We start from the raw sequence: 25,260 nt of genomic DNA, 5'->3' as shown, positions 1-25,260 counted from the left end.
GCCGCCATCTTGAATGTAGTCACGATAAGTTGAATGTCGAGCACGAAGGAAACTACAACCTGATAAGTTGAAAACCTGATACGTTCCTTCCTGCTCGTCACTCGACTTAACGTGACTACATTCAAGATGGCGACGGCCGCTAAACTTCTTGCCGTTACTGTCTGTATAAATCTTCTCGTAAATAAACTACCGGTGCTTTTTATGAGTTTTCAATGTCGCGTTTTAAATGTCGGGGCCCTTGGAAGTCTACCGATGAAGTGTGGCGCTACTTTGTGCCTCGTAAATGGCGTAAAACAGTGATTTATTTACATGACTGCTTCGATGCCCCATTGATCTCATTGACAAGCTGTTGTGAGCATCGGCTAACTGACCCCAGATTTCGGACAGCAGTGGACAAGACGAGATGAGATATGCAAGGTACGTTTACACTCGGTATCATGATTCAATACACTTTAGGTCAATATCACACCGGAGTTCTCCTTTAATGAATCCTTGTTGAAGTTCTCAAATTCACTGATCTGAAACATGTAAATGGAAACATTGTGGATTTGTTAGTCACCTAATCTCTGGGATAGCTCTTCTCAGTTTATTTTGTTAGATCTACTTTCCAAAACAAATCTTATGGTAAACAGATGCTCACTTGTGTATGAAAATAGTTTGGTCATCTTTAATGTCTGTGAATAGTGATTCACAGTAATGTTTCCTTGTCCCACTTTAGCTTTTTGGAAGGTTATTATGTGGCAGTTATTTCATCCAACACGGTCATTACACAGATCAGTGTTTACGAGGCTGCCATTATCATTCAGATGATGTTTTATTTATTATTGGCAACATTAAAACGAATTAAGATCAAAAATCCAAATTTTAATGTGATTCAATTAAACAGTTATTTCACTTGCTTCCACAGGCTTTTTATTGATTGAAGAAATGACAATTGGACAAGAAGGTAAGAATCCTTCACTGTCTTAACACATTTGTTCTGTTAAACTGGAAAATATAAAAATACTTGCATAAAGCCTTGTGTAATGAAGTTCTGATACAGTATGACCTCTATTTTTTATTGTCCTGTTAGTTCTACCTCCCTGATAGCAGAGAGCCAAAGTCAGAAAATGAACTTATTTACAAGCATTATTGATTTTACAATAAAAAAAGATCTTTCAGGAACAGCCTTTACTTTTTTATTCACATTAGCCCATTGTGTCATCAGTCAAAAAATAAATAGATCTAGAAAAAAGCTATGCATATTATGTTTTGGATCTGCTCTCGTGAGAGATCGATGCTCAAATAATAACAAATGTTAGATATCCAATAAGATGAAAAAGATGCTCATTTATCATTCTTTATGATAAATTTTGTGGCATTTCGTACCCCTAACTTCTCATCCTGAGTTGGACACTGATGATGAGTAAAAACAGATTAGTTTGGTAAAGGTCTTCTGCAGGAGTAGATAAAATCATACTAAACTTTGTTTAAATTTTTCCAGAGAATGCAGCACTATGGGGCCAAACTAGCGAGTCATCAATTTACGTAGACACTACCCCTGACTTTGCTATTGATGAATTGTTGACCACCTGGACCCACACTAATGTAGAGACCGACCCGTGGTGGAGAGTGGATCTACTGAAAGTATACAAAGTGAACCGAGTCACCATCACCAATAGACACACCAGTGAATGGAGGATTGCCGGGGCGGTGATTCGTATCGGAAACTTCCCTGACGTTTACAGCAACTCAATGTAAAGATATTTCTTTTGTTCTGATTTCTGTGTCTGTAGTGAAAAACGAGCACAAACGGATAACAGTTCATTTTTCTGTCTGTAGATGTGGTGTGATTTCTACTCTTGCGGCCAGTGCCACAGCCACTTTCTCATGCGGTGGGATGGAGGGACGTTATATGGTTGTTCATATTCCTGGAGATGGGAAGATTCTTAGTCTTACTGAAGTTGGCGTCTATGGGACTATAGCAGGTAATTGATGGTTAAAGAGCACTACATTTTAGTAACTTACTTTACACATAGTCTGCCCAAAAATCATGCACACTGTCAACCAGAATGACCGTATTCATGCTTTATCTTATGACCCTGATAAACGATGGGCTTTGGGCATATACTGTAATCAGGGATGGGCAGTATTTCAGATAAATGTGTTTAAAATACGTATTTGAAATACAAAATACTATTTTGTATTTTGCACTGTAAAGCCTTTGGGAAAAATCTAATGTAATTTGTATTTAAATTAGGGGTGGGCATAGATACATTTTTTTAATCTAGATTAATCTAGATTAAATCTTGGAATTAATCTAGATTAAAATGGCTAATTTGAATTCTGCTGAAGGCATTCAGAATATGTGTGCTACCCAAATAATGACTAAAAGTAAGTCTTTGAGAACGGGTCAGGTGGCGCATTAGACCAGGCGCTCATCTCCTGTTTCCAAAATGCATCACAAACTGCTTGACAATTGCATTTACAACATAATTACCTATACAAACTTGTGTAACCAAGTACTTCTGCGCAAAAGGCTGCACGACGTGCGCGTTGCCGTTAAATACACAGACGCGCACAGGCACGGATTTCTGCGTGCATAGTCTTCCATTAAACTGCGTTGCTCTTAGAAGCGTCAATTCAGTTGTTGCATATAGTTTAATGTCTTTATTTCGGGATTATCAAAGTAAATTATAACTCACGTGCCCCAGTAAAAAAGGTCTAGCAACGCACCTGCCCTGAAGCGGCTTCACAGCTGCATTCATGTTTGCACGTCTCATTTGATGTGGTAATTTCACAGAAGTTGAAGACTCGTTCTCGCCCCCTACAGTGCAATTCGACTAGGTATACGTCATCCGCGCTAAAATATCAAGGTGAAAGTCATCATATCTTGCGTAGTTTAGACCCAGCTCCAGTGGCGATTCTAGACTTTTTTTTAACAGGGGTGGCCTTAGTGGAGCACTGATTAATTCAAGGGTGGCATCATAAAATCATGCATCAAACACCATACTCATAAATTGAAGGACAAAGACCGTACTCTTACATCAAATTTCTTTTTATTTGAATAAAATCAAATATAAATAAACAAACATCTCAAACATAAAAATACACCTTCAAGACTTTTTGTTTTTCACAATAACAACTTTAAGCTAAACTGTTGTGCATTGTGCATAAGGATATGTGGATGAAATTAATTATGTTTGTTTCCATGTCATTTGTTAAACTAAATTCTCTAAAGCCTAACAACTCGAAGAAAATCTGTCTTGGATTACAGGAGCTACTGTAAGTGTCTTGTAATGATAATTTCTATGATTTTTGGCGAGCACAAAGAACTATCTCCAGATGTAAATTGGTTTCCTATTGCTCAAATTCAATTAAACCCACCAGTAGGCTAGACCTTAATTTCACAGCCTAGGTATGTTAGCAACACAGGGCTTGAAAACATTGACTGTATATATAACGTTAGAACAAACAAAAACGAAACCGTGCGTGGAATTTATCTGGGAATATAGCCTAAACCTAACTTACTGAAGGTAGGGGCCGGCGAGCTAACGTTACCTTGCTGGCGTGTTTTATTTGGTTCCTTGGTTAAAATATAATGTAGGCTACGTTTTTTTTGCATAAAATTGCGTCTGCTAATCTGCTAATGATAAATCGTTAAATCCTTTTTACAAAAGTAGCCTACAGTTAACAGATAATGACCTAGCAAATGTCGACTGAGTAGGCAGAAAAGCAGAAAAAAGGCAGGTACAGTAGATAAATTAGCCTAGCATACATGACGTGATTCAACAGACTTAATACTGGGCTGTGTGTGCGATTAGATATCAAGGCAGATGTGACAGGTAAATAGATATCTTTGCGTGCTAGCACAAGTAGTAGTGCTGTAAACTCACATGCTAAAAAACAGTAAGCCATGTATTGTTGGTTAGCTTACATCAAACATTTGCTACTTACATTTCTGAGTTCTGGTGTCTGACTGTCCAAGCCCCCGCGCTGATTTAAAGGCAGCAAGTGCGTCAACAACGGTTCCGCCTTTGAGCACGTTAATGGCCAATCGTAGAGTAGGATTTTGGGGTGGCACCTGGGGTGGCCAATCAATTCTCAGGGGTGGCGTGGGCCACCCCAAGCCACCCCTCTGGCTCCGCCCCTGCCCAGCTCCCAACCCAACTTTGAGAATAGATTAACGGCGATATTTTTTTTATCGCCCGATAAGAGTCTCACGTTAACACAGCACGTTAACGGCGATAACGGCCCACTACTAATTTAAATACATTTAAGATGAGTATTTTGTATTTTCAAAATACATAAAATAATTTGTGCCAATCAACCTCTTTATCAGGGTGCTGATTTAGTTCAGTTCAGACACACCCCAACCTTAAAGGGATAGTTCACCCAAATGAAAATGAAATGAAATGTGAATGAAAATGTGATGTTTATCTGCTTACCCCCAGGGCATCCAAGATGTAGGTGACTCTGTTTCCTCAGTAGAACACAAACCAAGATGTTTAGCTAAAACTGGTGCAGTATGTCAGCCATATAATGGGAGTGGATGGGCACCAGACCTTTAGAAGTTAAAAAAATTACACCCTGTTCTGTGCCCTGTTTAATAGTACTTTATTTAATATTTTTTCGTGGAACTGCCATCTAGTGGACTCTTTAAGAAACTGCAGATGACGGAAAAATCAGGAAGTGAGCAGCTGAACGCATGGATGATATATGTCTGTCAGATGGGTTTCTTTTGGGTAATCCTCATCTATCCATGCTTTAAAGAGTTTTGAAGAGCAATAGCTGTAAGTTTCATTGTCTATTTTATTTGGGTGATATATATATTTTCGATATTACTGTGTAAAGTAGATACGATGTTGTCATTTATTTTACATAGCATGCTTTCTAAAGCCTTTTTCAATGCAAATCGTAAACATTTTGTAGATGCATAGAAATTGAATTTAATATGCATATGTATGTAAAGTCAACAGTATTTTTGTAACATGTATATTCTACTTTATTTTAGTTAAACATGTTTTAGTTATGAGTCTAATGAGAGATTGTGATTTTTCCTTTAGTTTCACTCTGGTCCATTGTAGAGTTCATCCAAGTGGCAATAAAGTGACTTGAAACTTGCACTTCTCAACTTTATGATGGATGGAGTTTAACTTGCTGTCAAACTTCAAAATAGTTAAACATGAAGGGAGGACAGTATAGTGAAAAGCTATTAAGAAACTTTTGAAAAGCAAGCATCAAGATAAATCATGGAGGATAAACCCAACAAATCAGAGAAAGCTCTGTCAGTTAGTTCTAAGAGCACCTCTTCAAGATCTTCAGCCAGTAATGCAGCAGCTAGAGCAAGAGCCGTGGCTGAAGCGGCACGAACACGTGCATCATTTGCAGAAAGAGAGCTCGCTATGAAAAAAGAAAAAGCAAGGTTGGAAGCAGAGAAAGCCACATTGGAGGCTACACTGGAAGCATTACAAGCAGAAAAGGAGGCGGCAGCTGCGCAGGCTGAGGCTGAAATTCTAGAGGCTGCAGCAGGGGTGAGTGAATATCACAGTGACTCCAAAAGCAGTTCAGACACACCTCTAACAGTCTGTGAGCGAACGAGTGAGTATGTTGAGGATCAAAGCAAATGGATTACCATAGACAGCATCTCTAGAAGTCCATCGCAAAGCAACACGAATCTGTCGTCAGCAAAACATGATGTCACTCAGGTGAATTATTCACGCAACGATGACACCACTTCATACGTTGTAACCGATGAACAGACAAAGACGGGCGAGATAACCAAATCAGTTGAATCCCAAATTCCCCAAGCTCAAAGTTTCCAATTGCCAAGCACCCACATCATCAAACAATCTCCTTTCAAGAGTGAACCCTCTTTAACTCATTCATTCAATGCTCCTCATCGGCATTCCTTCATACATCCACCAGCATACAGTACACAGCAATTAGAACCTAATCACGCAGCCGGCATGACGGACTTTGCAAAATATCTAGCACGAAGAGAACTTATTACCACAGGGCTCACAAAGTTCGATGACCATCCTGAAAATTATAGAGCGTGGCAAGCTTCCTTTATCAATGTCATTGAGGGACTGGATCTGACAGCAGGTGAGGAACTGGACCTCTTAGCAAAGTGGCTTGGTAAAGAGTCTTCAGAGTATGTGAAGAGATTCAGATCTGTGCACATTCACAACCCAAAATTAGCTCTACAAATGGTCTGGGACAGACTCAACCAGTGCTATGCAGCTCCTGAGATTGTGGAAAGTGCGCTTTTTAGTAAGCTTGACAACTTTCCTCGCATATCCAACAAAGACAATTCCAAGTTAAGAGAACTTGGAGATCTTCTCCTGGAGCTCCAGTCAGCCAAAGAGGATGGTTACTTACCAGGGTTATCCTACCTAGACACTGCCCGTGGTATTAACCCAATTGTAGATAAATTGCCTCATAATCTGCAGGAGAAGTGGGTTTCCATCGGTTCAAGGTACAAAGATGAACACTATGTGTCCTTTCCTCCTTTTTCCTTCTTTGCACAGTATGTATGTTGTGAAGCTAGGATACGAAATGACCCCAGCTTCAAGCTGTCTGTCAGCAACACCACCACTCCCAGGCATGAGAAGCCTGCACTTAGGAACACGTTATCAAAAGGTTTCATATCTGCACACAAGACAGACATAACTACTTCACTGGAATCTCAAACTGATAAAAAAGAGAAAACAGATGATCTAATCAAAATCTGTCCTATTCATAACAAACCCCACCCCCTTGCAAAGTGCAGAGGATTCAGATTGAAGCCCATCGAGGAACGCAGAACCTATCTCAAAGAAAACAATGTGTGTTTTAGATGTTGTGCATCAACGTCGCACTTAGCCAGAGACTGCAGAACACCACTGAAATGCAGAGAATGCGAAAGTGAACGCCATTCTACAGCGATGCATCCAGGACCGGTCCCGTGGACATCAAAGCCTGTGAGACAAGAGCGTACAGAACAAGAAAGTGAAAAAGAAGGGAAACCCAGTGACTCAGCTGCAATAAATTCCCAGTGCACAGAGGTATGTGGCACAAACCAGTCAGCTCGTTCTTGTTCAAAAATTTGCTAAGTGAAAGTGTATAAGAAAGGACAACCAGAACACGCAGTCAGCATGTATGCAATCCTGGACGACCAAAGTAATCGCTCCTTAGCTCGTTCAGAATTCTTTGACTTGTTCGATGTTCAAAGCAGCCCACATCCTTTTTCACTCAGAACCTGTGCAGGCATCATGGAGATGGTAGGGAGGAAAGCACATGGATTCCAGATAAAAGCATACAGTGAAGGTGTGAGCATTGATCCCCCTGTGCTCATTGAATGCAATGAAATCCTCAACAACAGGTCAGAAATACCAACTCCAGAAGTAGCACGTTGTCATCCCCACTTGCAACCAATTGCAAGATTTATTCCAAAATTAGACCCAAATGCCCAAATCCTCCTTCTGTTGGGGAGAGATCTCATCAGAGTGCACAAGGTCAGGCAGCAAATCAACGGACCTCATAATTCCCCATTTGCCCAAAGACTTGATCTAGGCTGGGTTCTGGTTGGTGACGTCTGCCTTGGTAATGCACACAAGCCAAACGTTAACAGCTTTAAGACGAATGTGCTAGAAAATGGCAGGCCTTCTTTCCTTACTCCTTGTACAAGTCACATTTCTTTAAAGGAGAAGACAAAGCATGGCGGGGAGTTCAACCAACATATCCGACCAAATACAGCCACAAAGGTTCATAAGTCATCTAATGACATTGGTCACACGGTGTTCGAAAGAACTAAAGATGACAACAAGTGTGCTCTCTCCTTTGAAGACCAAGCTTTCTTAAAGATCATGGAGAAGGACTTTCACAAAGATGAGGAAAACTTCTGGATCGCTCCTCTACCTTTCAAATCACCCCGACCACTTCTCCCTAACAATCGAGATCAAGCACTCTCACGGCTTCTCTCCTTGAAGCGCACTCTAGACAAAAGATCAGAGATGAGAGAAAACTTTCTAGAGTTCATGGGGAAGATGTTAGAGAACAAGCATGCTGAACTAGCTCCTCCACTTGATGAGAAGGAGGAATCCTGGTATCTTCCAACCTTTGGAGTCTATCATCCACGGAAACCAGACCAAATAAGGGTAGTCTTTGATTCCAGCGCACAGCATCGTGGCACCTCTTTGAACAGCGTTCTTCTCACAGGACCTGATATGAACAATTCTCTCCTTGGAGTGTTGTTACGTTTCCGCAAAGAACGGATAGCTGTGATTGCCGACATTCAGCAAATGTTCTATTGCTTTGTGGTACAAGAGAATCACAGGAAGTACCTGAAATTCTTGTGGCACAGAGACAATGACATGTCAAAGGAGATTGCAGAATATCAGATGCGTGTTCATGTCTTTGGAAACAGCCCATCCCCAGCCATTGCAATTTACGGTCTGAGACGCGCTGCACGTGAAGGTGAACAGGAACATGGGTCAGATACTCGCAAATTTGTTGAGAGACATTTTTACGTGGATGATGGTCTGATTTCTCTGCCAAACGAAGAGGATGCTATTAGTCTTCTCAAGCGTACCCAGAAAGCTCTCGCACAGTCAAATATAAAACTCCACAAAATCGCTTCAAATTCAACCAGAGTGATGAATGCCTTTCCTCCTGAGGATCTAACCAAAGGCATAAAAGACCTAGATCTTACCAAAGAAACTCTCCCAAACCAAAGGAGTCTCGGACTATGCTGGGAGATGGAGTCTGATACATTCACCTTTCAAGTCACCAACTCTGAGAAGCCCTTTACTCGTCGTGGAGTGTTGTCTGTTGTCAATAGCCTTTATGATCCACTAGGTTTAGTGACACCAGTGACCATAAGAGGAAGAGCTTTACTACGAGAAATATCTCATGACATAAGTGACTGGGACATGCCACTCCCTGAAGCCAAAGAAAAGGAATGGGAAATATGGAAAAATTCCTTACAAGGTCTGGAGAATCTCCATATACCACGTACTTATGTCCCACTCTCACCTTCCAGTTCAAAATACACAGAGTTATGTCTGTTCTCAGATGCATCCAACATGGCTATAGCTGCGGTGGCCTATCTTCGAGTAATCACTGAAGAAGGACTAAGTCATGTGGGATTCGTTTTAGGGAAGGCTAAACTGGCTCCTCGTCTACAGCCCACCATTCCACGCCTTGAATTGTGTGCAGCAGTATTGGCTGTAGAAATGGCAGAAACAATACTCGAAGAAATTGATTTAAAACCAGATGCAGTCAAGTTCTACTGTGACAGTAAGGTAGTTTTGGGCTACATTTTCAACGAGACCAGACGTTTTTTTGTGTACGTACACAACAGAATGCAGCGAATCCGTCAGAGTACATTGCCAGAACAGTGGCATTTCATACCAACCAACCAAAACCCAGCTGACATTGCCACCAGGTCAGTGACTACATCTCAGCTTGCTGACACACAATGGTTTACTGGTCCAGACTTTCTGCACAAACCCCTTTCAACTCATCAAGAGACGCAAAGGACATTTGAGTTAGTAATACCAGAACTGGACGAAGATATCCGGCCTATTGTCACAAGCTTTGCAACTCTCATGGAAGAAAGGCATCTAACTGCAGATCGCTTTAAACGTTTCTCTTCTTGGAAAGCACTGCTGAGATCTATTGCACTGCTCATCCACATAGTTCGTTCATTCAAGTCAAACTCAAATACTCACTCAAACGAATGTAAAGGCTGGCACCTTTGCAAAAAGGCCAGAACTCCTGAAGAGCTTTTGAAAGCCAAGCATGTTATTCTCAAATCTGTGCAGGAAGAAACATACAGAGAAGAAATCAGTGCCTTGACAAAACAGAAGAACATTGCAAGAAGCAGTGTTCTTAAAAAACTCAGCCCTCAGGTTCACAATGACTTACTGAGAATAGGTGGACGTCTGGGAAATGCTTCTCTAGATCAGCATGAGAAAAATCCGATTATCATTCCCAAGAACAACCATGTCACCACCTTGTTGGTGAAACACTACCATCAAGAAGTGAAACACCAAGGTCGTCAATTCACGGAAGGAGCAATAAGGACTGCAGGTTTGTGGATCGTAAATGGCAAAAGGCTAATCAGCTCCATCTTGTATCACTGTGTTACCTGTCGAAAACTAAGGGGCAGATTTGCACAACAGAGAATGGCAGATCTGCCACCAGAGCGTCTCGACATGTCTCCTCCATTTTCTTACGTGGGTTTGGATGTATTCGGCCCATGGACTGTTGTGACTCGACGCACAAGAGGAGGTGCTGCTAACAGTAAACGTTGGGCAATCCTTTTTACTTGCATGAGCACTAGAGCAGTACATATGGAGGTGATAGAGTCCATGGATACATCCAGCTGTATCAATGCACTACGCCGTTTCTTTGCTATAAGGGGACCAGCCAAACAACTGAGATCCGACTGTGGAACAAATTTCATTGGGGCAAGCAAAGAACTTGGTTTCTCGACAGACCCTACAGTCCAGAAGTATCTGAGTGATCAGGGCTGTTCTTGGCAATTTAATCCTCCTCACGCATCGCACATGGGCGGTGCGTGGGAAAGAATGATAGGGATCACACGCAGAATCCTTGACAGTATGTTGCTGCAAAACAAATCAATCCAACTTACACATGAAGTTCTGTGTACTTTGATGGCTGAAGTATCTGCAGTAATCAATGCCAGACCACTAGTTCCGGTTTCTTCTGATCCAGAGACGCCACTGTTGCTAACCCCTAACATTCTGCTCACCCAAAAGACTGGATTTCCCCTTGGAGTTCCGGCATGCGATTTCTCAGAGAAAGACCTTTATGGAAGTCAATGGAGAAAAGTGCAAGCCCTTGCAAATCAGTTTTGGGTCCACTGGAAACAAGAGTATCTTCCCATCTTGCAAAAAAGGTGCAAATGGACGGAATCACACACTAATCTTCAAGTTGGAGATATTGTTCTCTTGAAAGACTGTACCCTTTCTCGCAATGATTGGCCTATGGCCATGATCACCAATACCTTCCCAAGCACAGACGGATGTGTAAGGAAAGTAGAGGTTAAGACCACTTCTCAAGGTACAACCAAAAAGTTCTATAGACCAATCTCACAGGTCATTTTCCTTCTTTCTAAAAAGGACTGAAATGTACTTGTTATAGTGATGTCTAATGACATCAGACGGGGAGTGTTCTGTGCCCTGTTTAATAGTACTTTATTTAATATTTTTTCGTGGAACTGCCATCTAGTGGACTCTTTAAGAAACTGCAGATGACGGAAAAATCAGGAAGTGAGCAGCTGAACGCATGGATGATATATGTCTGTCAGATGGGTTTCTTTTGGGTAATCCTCATCTATCCATGCTTTAAAGAGTTTTGAAGAGCAATAGCTGTAAGTTTCATTGTCTATTTTATTTGGGTGATATATATATTTTCGATATTACTGTGTAAAGTAGATACGATGTTGTCATTTATTTTACATAGCATACTTTCTAAAGCCTTTTTCAATGCAAATCGTAAACATTTTGTAGATGCATAGAAATTGAATTTAATATGCATATGTATGTAAAGTCAACAGTATTTTTGTAACATGTATATTCTACTTTATTTTAGTTAAACATGTTTTAGTTATGAGTCTAATGAGAGATTGTGATTTTTCCTTTAGTTTCACTCTGGTCCATTGTAGAGTTCATCCAAGTGGCAATAAAGTGACTTGAAACTTGCACTTCTCAACTTTATGATGGATGGAGTTTAACTTGCTGTCAAACTTCAAAATAGTTAAACATGAAGGGAGGACAGTATACACCCTGTTGCTTGTGACGATACATTGATGTCCTAAGACACGAAACGATCGTTTTTTGTGAGACAATGAACAGTATTTATATCAATTTTTACCTTTGATACACAGCCACGTCCATCTGTCCTGAGAACGAGCTCATCATCCGGCTCGTTACATGTGAACGCGGGTGTTGGCAGGGGAAGGGAAGATCATTTCTAATCAGTACATCTAAATGTTTTTGTTTTGCATTCAGAATATGTCCAGATATATTTCAGCCTTGATGGCCAATTTCACATGTATTTTGTGTATTTTAAAAAGACAAAATACTGTATTTGTATTTAAATAAAAAAATTTACACATTATTTTGTATTTGTATTTAAATAAATTTTTTCCACTCAGTATTTTGTATTTTTATTTTAAATATATTTCTATGTATTTATGCCCATCTCTGACTGTAATGCTAACCACAAAGTGTGGAACAATCTTATCGTTAAACAGTCCACATTCATCGCAGATTATACCATTTAAAATGTAATGTGCTAATTAAAACTTAATTTTCATTCCAATGGGTGTTATTAAAGATGGAAATATTGGCTACTAATTAGGTTCTAGGGCCGTCTAATTAATGTGAATAGTTGTGAAAGACATCGTTAGACAAAAAGTCATGTTTATAATCACAGTGCACATAACGGTGTATTTCCATTAGGACGTAGCAAGCGGTTGCGAGCATTTTAAATTCAATCCTATGGAAGTTGATCTTAAATCTCGCGGTTCATTGTGGGATTTAAAGAAATGTGAGGAATGCCCAAGTTTTTTTGATGCTCTCAGCCTCTCTCAATCCCACAATGCACCACGTGAGTGTTTAAGCTCAACTTCCTAATGAATAAATTGAAAAGGCTCGCTACGTGCCAGTGGCATTGCTACATCGCCACTGCTTTGGGGTGTGTCAAATTTAGGGCAGAGCATGCCTCTGAAAAAGAATGTTAACACCCTGTTTGCGTTTCATCGTCGTCTTTTAACGGCGGTTCACAAACGAAACACTGACATGTAATGAAAGCATGGAAAGCGCATTTACTTTTGCATGACTTTTTCAATGATATGTGATTTCAACTCAGTAATCCACCAGTTCCGCAAACACTCGGAAGCATACGTCAAAATCTTGCCTTGTCCACTTTTCACAACGATTGGTTGTCGCCCGGCGTTTTGCGCTCGAGATTTGCATTAATTTGAGGTATGCCCAACCTTTTTGATGCTCTCAGTCGCTCTCAACGCTTTCAATCCCTCAATGCACCATGTGAGCGTCTAACGGTGCGTTTTCACTACAGCATCAAATCCATGCTCAGTGCCTCTGGCTATGCTACAACGCCACTGCTTTGGGGTGTGTCAAATTTAGGACAGAGCACACCTCTGAAAAACAATGTTTACACCCCGTTTGCATCTTCTTTTAACGGTGGTTCGCAAACTAAACACTGGCATATAATGAAAGGATGCAAAATGCATTACTTTTGCATGACTTTTTCAATGATATGTGATTTCATCTCAGTAATCCACCAGTTCCACGCACATCAAACTCTTGCATTGCCTACATTTCACAGCGATTGGTTGTCGCCCGGCGTTTTTCGCTCAAGATTTGCATAAAGTTGAAGAATGCCCATGCTCTCAGCTGCTCTCAATGCTTTCTCCGCGCCTCTTTCGATCCCACAATGCACCACACGAGTGTTTAAGCTCAACTTCCATATGAATGAATTGAAAACGCTCGCTCCCCCGCGCTCACTACGTGCCAGTTGAAACGCACTGTAAACCCTTTAATAAAGTCCAGTGAAATTATTATCACTATTATTCATTTATTTTTAGAGTTATATTTAATGGGTCACACTGTGTGACCAAACCAAATTTCCAGGTACTCTATATTTCACCCCTGTTCATAATTCCGTTTGGTGACTGTTGGCTAGTTGGTACAGAAATTATGTGCTTTACTATCTTCTTTCCCAGCTGTTGCTTCCAACATTGGTCACATCATGACAGGTGTTTACACATTTTCCAGGAAATCTGGCAGTAGGAGGAGCTGTTATACAGTCATCGACATCTGGGGACTGGTTTGCTGAAAAGGCCATTGACAGTAATCGAGGTCTCCAGCAGTTGTATACGGGATGCTCCTCAACTCTCAGTGAGACTAACCCATGGTGGAGGCTGGATCTGCATCAGGTTTACAGAGTTAGTGAAGTGGTCATCACTAACAGAAAAGACTGCTGTGCAGATCAAATAAACGGAGCGGAGATTCGTGTCGGAAACTCTTTAGAGAACAACGGCAACAACAATCCCATGTGAGAGACAGAAAATTAAATCCCCAAAGTTAAGGACCGGTTATAAATATGATAGTATTTTTATATCCCTCATATGTTTCTCTGTCTGCAGATGTGCTGTTATTCCTGCTATTCCAGCAGGTGAGTCCTACAGCTACTCATGCGGTGGGATGGATGGACGTTATGTGAATCTGATCATTCCTGGAGACATGAAGATGCTTATTCTGTGTGAGGTGGAGGTCTATGGAGAAGGTATGTCAGTCATATATATATATTTTTTTTTATCAACAAGACATGCTTTAATAAACAAAAACTAAATTCCCATATAATGTAAATATATCAATGTGTCCTGTTTTAGGTCCCGTTTTAAAAAGAACATTTGTGAAAATGCAGTTTGACTCCAGGGCTGATTTGACCGATTCTTCAATAGCAGAAAACGTTCTGAAACAGGTGAAAGACAAAACAACTTCAACTCTCATTAACTCATTTAATAAGCTCACCGGCAACTATAGTTGCCACAGTTTATAGTTGTCATTTTTCTTTTGTAAGTATTTTTCTAGATGTTATCCACGTTTTATGTCTCAATGACATGCAGGCAAACAACCAATTATAGGATTTCAAGACCAAAAAAAAAAAAAAAAAATGGCATTGACTTTCTTCCTGTCAAATGAGGCTGTCAACTTCCTAACCCTACTTCCAGGAAGCATGTCGAGGACAAACCCTCCCAAAGAAAGTTAATTTTCATGTTACTAACACATATTTTTTGTTGATACATATATTTTTACATAATCGTGAAGGTCTCTAGAATCATCCAAACAAAACAAATCTTACAAGAGATCTGTAGTTTTTTTGTATACTCAAACTATAGTTGCGGTGGGCAAATGACTTGTAGGTACATGGAGTGTACTGTTGCTAGCATCATGCTACTTATGTTACCTTCTTGTTAAAAACAGCTTAACATCATGTTAATCTCATGCTAACAACATGTTGCAAGCAGTATGCTTATCATATTAACAGCTTGTTTATAACATGTTAACATCATGCTAGCAACATGCTAATTTTGTTTAAACATTTTACTTGTGTTAGCATGATTTTAACAAGAAGCTAACATGATTAGGGTTACTATTTGGGCTGGTTTTAGATGGTCATACAGTCTGGTTTTAGCTGGTCATAGCTGGTCAGCAGGCTGGTTTTAGATGGGTTTTGGCCACTTTCATAGCTGGTCAGGCTGGGAGACCAGCTAAAACCAGCTACTTCCAGTTTAAACCAGCTAAGACCAGACAACCATCTTAGGCTGGTTCTAGCTGATAATCCACCTTGGTTTTAGCTGGTTAACAGGCTGGTTTTAGAAGGGTTTTGGCCACTTTCTTAGCTGGTCAGGCTGGGAGACCAGCTGGAACAATCAGCTAAAACCAGCCTGACCAGCTAAAGCCAGCTACTTTCAGCTTAAACCAGCTAAAACCAACAACCCAGTTTAGGCTGGTTTTAGCTGGTCAGCAGGCTGGTTTTAAATGGGTTTTGGCCACTTCCTTAGCTGGTCTGGCTGGGAGACCAGCTGGAACAACCAGCTAAAATCAGCCTAACCAGCCTAGCCAGGCTGGAAGACTAGCTGAAACCAACTACTTCCAGTTTAAACCAGCTAAGCCAGCCAACCAGCTTATGCTGGTATTAGCAGTTTTTTCAGCATGGTGTTGAAAGCAGTTATTTTGAGTTAGATGCCAAATGTTCTCCTCCTATTCAAATTTGACATTGAAGGGGTGCATAAAACATTTTTCTGCACATTCAAATTCAATTTTCAAGAAAAAAGAAAAAAAAAATCTGGATAAAATAAATGCAGAACATGTTCCTATCGGACACTATTAACATGACTATATGCATGAAACCATTCAGAACAATTTGGGCACAAATGGGTTTAATATTGTAAAGTACCAATAGCGCTTGTTTGCTGTCTTGCTTTTTTTAAAAACAGACTATATAGTCTTGATAAATGAAATGCAATGACAGCCTTAAATGTCTCTGTGGACATTTCAAGTGTTTTTGAGTGTGATTTTCATTTTCATATGTTATTTTCAGTTGGGATCTTCTCTGACTGACAGAGGGTTCACAAACGTGACACATCGTTGGTCTCAAACCCCTAAACTGGTTCGGAAAGTGAACACTGCCACAAGTGAGTCAGTTCTCAAACCATTACCTTTCGAATAATAGGAATGATTAAATTTTAAAATAATATATAATCTTTTTTTAATTTATTTTATTATTAAACAGTGTCATTTAATAAGCAAATCTATTCTATTTGCAGATCGTTGTAGTAATGGAAAATAATACTCTGGAAATCAGCACTGGTTTTGACGCATTCATTAAAGACAGTGATTTGGATTCTAAATGCACTAACTAAAATTACTTAATCATTTTGTAAAAAACTCAAAGATTTTGTGCTTCAATTATACTACATAGGAACTATTTAGCATCTTGTATAATTGTGTAATGTTTGTGTAATGCACATTTATAAAATGCACAGGTGTAATAAAACTTTAATGTTGCCTTTTTTCTGTATTTTCACTGTCAATATTACATTTAAATTGTTCATTTTTAATGTATTGTTTATGTTCAATTCAATATCTGTGTTTACTTAAACATTTTCTAATGTCTCATATTGGTAATGTGGTAAACAAGTTGTCGTGAGTGGAATGACAGCGCATGCACACAGAAGAAACAGATGTTGGACTTAAACATCCTTATTTTTATTTTGCTATCTATCCTCTACGAGACGCTGACTGCATTAGTCAATCGGGAGAAGCGGAATAATCCCCTGTGGGCCGGTGTGTGTTTCTGGCCGTGAGGTCCAGTGTTGGTCTAATGAAAATGCGTATCAATAGCACGATTTTCTGTTTCTATTTGCCGTGCTATTTATTCGCAAAAATGACTTTGGTGTGCACTTTTTTGTTTGTGTGCATATATGATACATTTGTCTTCAACTGTATATACACTAAGGTTTTAGTTACATAATTTGAATATAGTCAGTAGTGAACTAAAATGGGCTGGTCTAAGGATTACTTCTTTTTAGCGTTTTCTTCTTCAAAAAAAATTTGGTAGGCTACTTGATGCAATTTGTAGTCTAGATGAATGTGCACTGTGAGAGAGAAAAAATAATAAAGACATTCTGTCACTCCTGACTTTCTTTCTGAGTGATTATTCTAATATTCATACAAAGTTCATACACCAAATATAAACATCACATTTCATTAACTTAAGCTTTGTTGCTGGTGTTGTTAGTACATCTGCAACCATATTGTCAGTTGGACAGTACTTCTGACTAATTCTGCCTTCATTTATTACAGACCTCACAAAATGGTATTTAATGTCCACGTTTCTCTGTCTATTCACAGGATTATTTGAATGTTTCGCCATATCTTCCTTATCCTCGTCCGAAGACTCATTTAAAATAGTCTCTTTCAGTCCCTGTAGACAAATGTAACACTCCAAAAGAAGTGAATGAAAAGACCCACAGCTTCCTAACTCATTTATCAAGATCATTTATTTGGGCATCAATAGCAGACCGTCAAGTCAGCAGTCTTCCCCATGATTCTGAAGCTTACTAAGCCAGACTGAGACAATTTAAAGGCTGAGGAAACCTTTGCAGGTTTTTTGTGTTAATTAGCTGACTAGATTGGGACACAGGGAGCCTACAGTGTTGAGCTTTGTCATGATATTCTAATTTTGTGAAATACTGGATTTGTTTTTTTATCTTTAATCCATAAAACCATGAAATATTTCACTTTGTGTGTAGTGAAGTAATATAACATACAAGTTTCACTATTTGAAACAAATTATTGAAATAAATGGACTTTCCCTCCATATTCCAATTTTTTTGGCACATACCTGTACATGAAGGCAGATTCCCCGGTCGCCCCTCCCCTTGTCTAAAATGAAGGGCTTACACAAATGTGGCCCAAAAATTTAGTCTCCTAAAAAGTGATCTTTTGACCTGGTAAATAATGGAAACATTATTTAAGTATGTTTTACAAACAAATAATAATTTGTCTTTTTACTTAAAAATGGCAAGTTTAATTCAGTACATTACTTGCAGTTTCTTTGTCATTTATTGTTCTAAAATATATATGTAAATTTAAATACAATCTCCTTAGTAATATTTACTTAGTGTTCACCTTCTAATCAAATCACACCAAAAAATGAACAACTCAAGTTAAATGCACTAAATTCAGCAAGATAATTGATGCACATGCGTCTTTGGCTCCGAGGAAAGGAAGATAGACTTCACGACGGCTAATGTGAATTGCACGGTAAGTTATTAATATGCTTATTAATTAAAGTATGTTTGCAGAAAAATATAGAGTTATTAAGCTACCTGCAGTCCCAGTGGTTTGTGCCTACCGTTTCTTTTTTATCGAGTTATGGATGCTAAAAGTGTTCATGTTAACAATGTAAAAAGATTTTTGGATAACGTTAAAACTTAATCTTAGTTTTGTTTTGTTAAACACACGGATAACAGAGTTAAATCATTACTAAATTAAGCTATTAATATAGTTGACAGAGTTTACGATTTGCACCACCATCTGTTATTAGCAAATGGCATATCTGTCGAAAACAATTGTCTTAAGTTTTATACAGTATATGTCCTTAATCTTGTCAGACGATTATTGTAAAAATGAGTTTTAACATCTGTGCAAACTTAGCTCGAGGCATTGCCCTGTCGTGTTCGAGCATTCTGTCCCAGAAAAGTTGCAGTGATTTCAAATAAAAATGTGAAATTATTAAAGAATTAGACATTTGCTAGATTCACTCAGCCAGGTAAAATGTAAAATTTGTTTACAATTGTGAATCACTTATGTGATGATATGCTACTTCCTGACTCTGTAAATATGTTGTTATATGTAGATGTATACACATTGAATGTTCACTGGATTTTACTTCTGTTTTTAACAGCAAGAAGATAGGCGAGATGTTGTGATTCGCTGCCTCCTGTCTTTCCATGGAGAATCAGCTGAGGAGCTCATTGAAGATCACCAGGTATAGTTCAGTTACATTCAAAATTATTTCTATAGTGCTTTTTACAGTGTACAATGTTACAAGGCAGCTTTACAAAAAAAGAAAAAAAAAACACAATGTTGAATGATCAATAAATTGAAAATCGAAGAAAAAAGTAATAATCAATTATTAGTCTAGTGCTGACTTTGTTTGAAGTCCTTGCATGACCTGGGGCCTCATTTATAAAACTTTCTTACGCACTGATTTGATCTTAGAGTGTTCGTACGATCAAATCCACGTCAAAGTACAGATTTATAAAAAACGTCTTTGACGTGGAAAAGTACTTATCTCCACATCAGATTCCAGTTTGGCATACGACCGTTTCCTTGTGGTAATGCCTGGTATTGCAGATAGTTCAGCCTCACTATAATTTGATTTCTTGCGCTCCTTTTTACTTGCCATTGTCACAGAGTTTTTGCTTTAGGAATGAGCTCATTTTATATGTTAATTAATTAAGCAGGGGCGTTTTGACAGCGGAACATTCAGCTGCACACAATTCCACGATCATTTGTGATTTATAACCGAATGAATGGCGTACGCATGGATTTCGTGGTACGTTCGTTTTCTCTGAATCGCTCTTACGATCAAATCAGAAAAGTTCTTAGATAAAATCAAGGATGGTTTTTACGCAAGTCTTTATAAATGAGGCCCCTGGTGTCATCATTGCACAAGTCTTGGGTCATCTAACGTCTTACTGGGAGGCGGGGTCCAGACATGGATATACAATAATTAGTGTAGCAGCTAGCAGTTAGCTAGCTACATACACAGCTACATCCATTTCTATTTTTTCTTGATTTTGGATGTAGACAGTAGTGGTTTGACTGATATACTGTATTTGTGTTATGTGGTAGATGTTCTTTTTATTTCTGAGCCATTAAACCGTCTACAAGGAAATCTTCCACAATCATTGTTTTTGCAGAATTTTCTGCATATTTGAGCCCTGTCAAGCAATGGCGATGATGCTGAGATCCATGTTTACGTACTGAGGAAAATTGAAAGGCTTATACACCATTGTTACAAAACTTGAAGAACACCCAGTGATGGTCAAGAAGGCAGCACCATACATTTAAATGTCAGGTGTATGCAAATTTTTGGACAGGATTTCCAGTGTAAATTGTTATTTTGTTTAAATTTCTTATATTTCATTTATATACTGTCTTTAGAAGCCATTCAAATGTTTCCCAAAAGACATAATAATTTACAGCAATTATCATTTCCAGAGGTCTGCACCCTCCTGACTCTAAATGTACGGTGTTATCTTTATTAGCATCACTAAATGTTTCTATCTACTGTACTAATTGTGTATGAGTCTCATTATTGTGTTCAATGTAAAAGTATAACTTAACATCGTACAGTTACTGCTAAAGAAACTGCATATTGGGTTTAAATATGCAGAAAATGCTAAATATACTGAAGACTAGTGGTCAGTTTGTCTCAGATCAGGAACCCATTGAGGAAAATTTAAAAAGTGATACTGTACAGTATTTTAACCACGTTGCACTGATTTGTGTATTTCACAGGATGTCAGCAGAGACATGATTAAGGATACCTTCTCCAGTCATGTCATTAAAATCATCGTATTGAGCAAATCTGTAGAATAGGAAGATGCCAGTATATTTGATGTCATCATTGTCATCGAGGGAACTGAGGTGCTTTCACTCATGGGCTGCATTTATTCCCTAAACTTAAGCTATCCCCAAAGCTGAGAAACACATTTGAAGTGTTTTAGAAAATCTTTCTTGGGCTAGATGTATTAACATTTTCTCCAAAGGTTAACTCTTTGCATAGAAAGCTTCTAATATAATCTGCTAGTTGGGCACTACTTGCACTTATTTACACTACTTATGCTGTTTTACTGTTTTTTTTGTTTTTTTTTTTGCAAGAAAGGTTGTTCAGAAAACAACTACAACTTCAACTACAGTACTGTTTAACATAACCATTTTTATGCATTTTAAGTAATGCTATTCTGCTGGAGACTATATGCAGAGTTTTATTATTATTTTATTTGATGTTTTTGTTCCCTTAGTTTAATCTCATTGAAATTAAAGTTAGCTAATGAAAAGCAGCTACTATTTTGACATTATTTGCACTTTTACACTTTTGTATTTGATATCTACAACTGAGATTGTTGTGAAATGTTTGTTATATTTAAAGGTTTTATATGTTTAAATGTTTATGCATTTTAATGCACTGTGTGGTTGTTCTAAAAAAGTTTACTGGAGTAAAATGCACTATAGAGCACCATTTACCAGCACCATCAAACAGATGCAGTTTTACTATTTTTTTATTTTTATTTCATGCTCTCATCTCATCACATCTCATGGAAATAAAAGTATTCAAGTAAAATGTATGTCAATGTTATTTTATTGACCACCATTTAAATACATAACATCATGTTAAAATAATATTTAAATTAAAGGTTACTCAAAATTTTAAATAAGATCACTAGGATTAGTGTGTAAAAAACATTTATAGGCATTACTTAAGTAAAATATATGAACAAACAGTCAATACAGTTTACTTGGAAATTCCAAGTAAACTTTACTTAAGATTTTCTAATTAAACCTACAGTTCCTTCTGTTTAGTTTTTACTTGGGAATTCTATTGAAATTACTCACATATTCTAAATGAAAAAACTTTCCTAACTTTAAGTAAATCCTACTCCAAATTTTTTTCAGTGTAACTCATAATTCTTCTCATCTACGTTGAAGACTAATCTTGATCAGCGGCTTGTTGTTACTGCTTTGTTTATTCTTCTACTCATGTTGTCAGTAGATCTTGTCTCATTCAAACTTGGGTACATGCAGTATCTGTTGCGACTTTCTACAAAATCAGACATCAGAAGACTGCAGAGAACGGTTCGGTCTGCTGAGAGGATTATTGGTGCTCCCCTGCCCACCCTTCAATAACTGTACACATCCAGAGTGATCCCCTCTTTGAACTCTTATCATCTGGCTGGCGCTACAGAGCCCCACATATCATGAACAGTTTTTTCCCCCAGGCAATCCACCTTATGAACAGTTAAAATGTTCCTCCCATTGTGCAAAAAATGTGTAGAATAATCTGACCTATTGCTACCACCTCCACCCTAACACATCCCTGCATTCCATCCTATCACCTATAGCACAACTGTACATATTAATTTGTCAGTTTATTTTTTTATAAATTATTATTATTATTTTCTATTTTTTGGTCTATTTATGCTTGCATATGTGCAATTTTTCTTATTCTCTTATTTTATCGTCTGTGTGTCTCTGTGTACTGGAAGCTAATAACACTGAAACAAATTCCTTGTATGCGCAAGCATACTTGGCAATAAAGCTCTTTCTAAAGCTCTTTCTGGCTTTCACCTGGTGTCACAGAGAGGGTCAGAGACGTGCGGATCCATTTGCAGCATTAATTGTGAAATGTCGACAGGCAGGAGTAATCACCAGAAAACAGGAACAACGTAGGTAATCCGGGAAACAGTTCAATAGACAGGCAATGGTCGCAATGGCAGGAAGCAGGAATCGTCAACGGGGTACACAGTCCAGAGTCATACACAGATAATCCAACACAGAGATAAACACTTAGAATCACGACCATATGGAACGATAAGACTTCGCCAGGTGGCTGTGTGTGTGAGTGGCTTAAATGCATGTGGGTAAATGATAAACAGGTGTATGCAGCAATCAGTTCAGTGGGAAACGAGGAGCAGCTGTGTGCAGTGATTGGTGCAGTGGCTTATGGGGATTGAAGTCCAGAATGTGTGTGCAAGAGTTCATGATGAGATGGACCAGATACGTGACAGAGCCCCTCCCCAAGGAGCGGCTTCCAGACGCTCTAACCACATAATACAACCTGGAGGGTGGTGGAGCGGAGGCGGAACAGGGGGAGGGATGGAGGGCCAGGTCCGTGTAGGGGTACTGGAACCACGAACTGAGGCGGAGCCGACGGAGGGAGAAGCCATGGTGGGGGAATGGTTGGCTCCTGCATGGGGCCGACCGACGGAGGTGGAGCCGGTGGAGCCCGAGGCGGAACCGGAGAGTCGATGGTCCTGGTGACACTGAGGATCCGGAGGGCCAAGGCGGAGCCCAAGGCTCTGGCGACCCCGGCGGAGATGGAGGTCCAGAGGTACGCAGCGGAGCCGGAGTGACAGAGGATCGAGGCTGTGCTCACGGGAGGGAGGAGGTCCACAGAGCCGGCAGGATGGAGTGACGTGGCGCAGCCGGAGGAGTAGAGTCCAGAGGCGAAGGTGGGGCGACGACTGACCGGGGCGGAGCCGGAGAGACGATGGAGCCCGGAGGAGCTGGTGGGCCGACGGCCGACAACGGAGACGAGGAAGCACAGAGCCAGGGTGGAGCCGCAGGGTCGGAGGGCCGAGGTGGAGTCCAGGACTCTGAGACTGGAGGTGATGGTGAGGGGTCCCTCAGTCTGGACACCGATGGAGACTGGCAGTCCCACGGCAAGTCCTCTTCACCGAAGGTGGCATGTGGGTGAGCAGAGGGACTGTAAGGACACAGAGGTGGCGGAACTGGAGCAGCAGGGAGGGTGGGTGGGAACAGTCCATGCATGAGCTCCGTGACCAGAACCGGGCAGACAGGAATCTCAGGATGACTGGATGGAACCAGCGGAGTCTCTGGAAGGCTGGGCGGAACCAGCGGAGGCTCTGGAAGGCTGGGCTGAACCAGCGGAGTCTCTGGAAGGCTGGGCTGAACCAGCGGAGTCTCTGGAAGGCTGGGCTGAACCAGCGGAGTCTCTGGAAGGCTGGGCGGAACCAGCGGAGTCTCTGGAATGCTGGGCGGAACCAGCGGAGTCTCTGGAAGGCTGGGCGGAACCAGCGGAGGCTCTGGAAGGCTGGGCGGAACCAGCGGAGGCTCTGGAAGGCTGGGCGGAACCAGCGGAGGCTCTGGAAGGCTGGGCGGAACCAGCGGAGGCTCTGGAAGGCTGTCTTGAGGAGCGGGCTCTGGACGATGCTCTTGTGAAGCGGGCTCTGGACGACGCTCTTGAGGAGCGGGCTCTGGAGAACTGGACGACCCCAGCGGAGATTCAGGAGGGCTGGGCGTCTCCAGCGGAGACTCTGGAAGAGCAGGCTCTGAGCGAGCGGTCACTGGAGGGCGCTCTGGCGGCGCAGTCACTGGAGGGCGCTCTGGCGGCGGAGACTCTGATTTGACGGTAGCCATCTTAGTTGCAGACTCAGGTTTGGCGGCCATCTTGTGCTGTGGCTCTACCTCACCCACCGTAAACGGAGAGCCACACAACAAAAGAGCCAGATCCATGTAGTGATGCAGAGTCCAGCCAAATTCAAAATTTGGCATGTTGGAAGCCAATGGCTCTGAGAGTCCTCCACGAAAAAAAATCATGAGGCACGTCTCATCCATCGAAGACAGATTTGCCAAATCAATGAAAGCCATGACATAATCCTCAATTGTCCGCTCACCCTGCTTGAGTCGCATGATCTGTACCATGGGGTTCGTGCTGGAACCGGATGACACCATACTCACTGCTGGATCCTTGCAGTGGCGAAGTCTTCTGTCACAGAGAGGGTCAGAGACGTGCGGATCCATTTGCAGCATTTATTGTGAAATGTCGACAGGCAGGAGTAATCACCAGAAAACAGGAACAACGTAGGTAACCCGGGAAACAGTTCAATAGACAGGCAATGGTCGCAATGGCAGGAAGCAGGAATCGTCAACGGGGTACACAGTCCAGAGTCATACACAGATAATCCAACACAGAGATAAACACTTAGAATCACGACCATATGGAACGATAAGACTTCGCCAGGTGGCTGTGTGTGTGAGTGGCTTAAATGCATGTGGGTAAATGATAAACAGGTGTATGCAGCAATCAGTTCAGTGGGAAACGAGGAGCAGCTGTGTGCAGTGATTGGTGCAGTGGCTTATGGGGATTGAAGTCCAGAATGTGTGTGCAAGAGTTCATGATGAGATAGACCAGATACGTGACACCTGGCTTGACTACATACAAATATTTGTTATGTTAGCTGGGCCCATAACCTGTTAGCAGAGCACACAAATAACACACGAAATACGTGGTACTTTTCCCATCATCCAGTTGCTCTGTGTAACAAGGACTCTGGGAAGCGTGTAAGATCCAGATGCGAGCTTTATTAAATACAGCGTAGTCATGACAGGCAGGGTCGATCTCCAAACGAACAGTAAC

The 25,260-nt window shown here is 40.5% G+C and overlaps 1 protein-coding gene across 1 annotated transcript in view; it reads left to right on the top strand.

Moving 5' to 3' along the window:
- LOC141331742 (uncharacterized) overlaps positions 1-20,699 on the top strand; it is a 34,408-nt gene extending 13,709 nt beyond the window's left edge. The window contains exons 2-10 of the mRNA XM_073836771.1: positions 908-946; positions 1,484-1,736; positions 1,822-1,967; positions 13,794-14,073; positions 14,165-14,304; positions 14,411-14,502; positions 16,126-16,227; positions 18,997-19,080; positions 20,619-20,699. Of these exons, the coding sequence (XP_073692872.1) occupies positions 908-946; positions 1,484-1,736; positions 1,822-1,967; positions 13,794-14,073; positions 14,165-14,304; positions 14,411-14,502; positions 16,126-16,227; positions 18,997-19,080; positions 20,619-20,699 (1,217 nt within the window). The remainder of the gene's footprint in view (positions 1-907; positions 947-1,483; positions 1,737-1,821; positions 1,968-13,793; positions 14,074-14,164; positions 14,305-14,410; positions 14,503-16,125; positions 16,228-18,996; positions 19,081-20,618) is intronic.
- The last annotated feature ends 4,561 nt before the right edge of the window (positions 20,700-25,260 follow it).

This window comes from Garra rufa, chromosome 3 (assembly GCF_049309525.1).
Source record: "Garra rufa chromosome 3, GarRuf1.0, whole genome shotgun sequence".
NCBI classification, from domain to species: Eukaryota; Metazoa; Chordata; class Actinopteri; order Cypriniformes; family Cyprinidae; genus Garra; species Garra rufa.
This window is presented reverse-complemented; position numbering and strand designations above follow the sequence as displayed.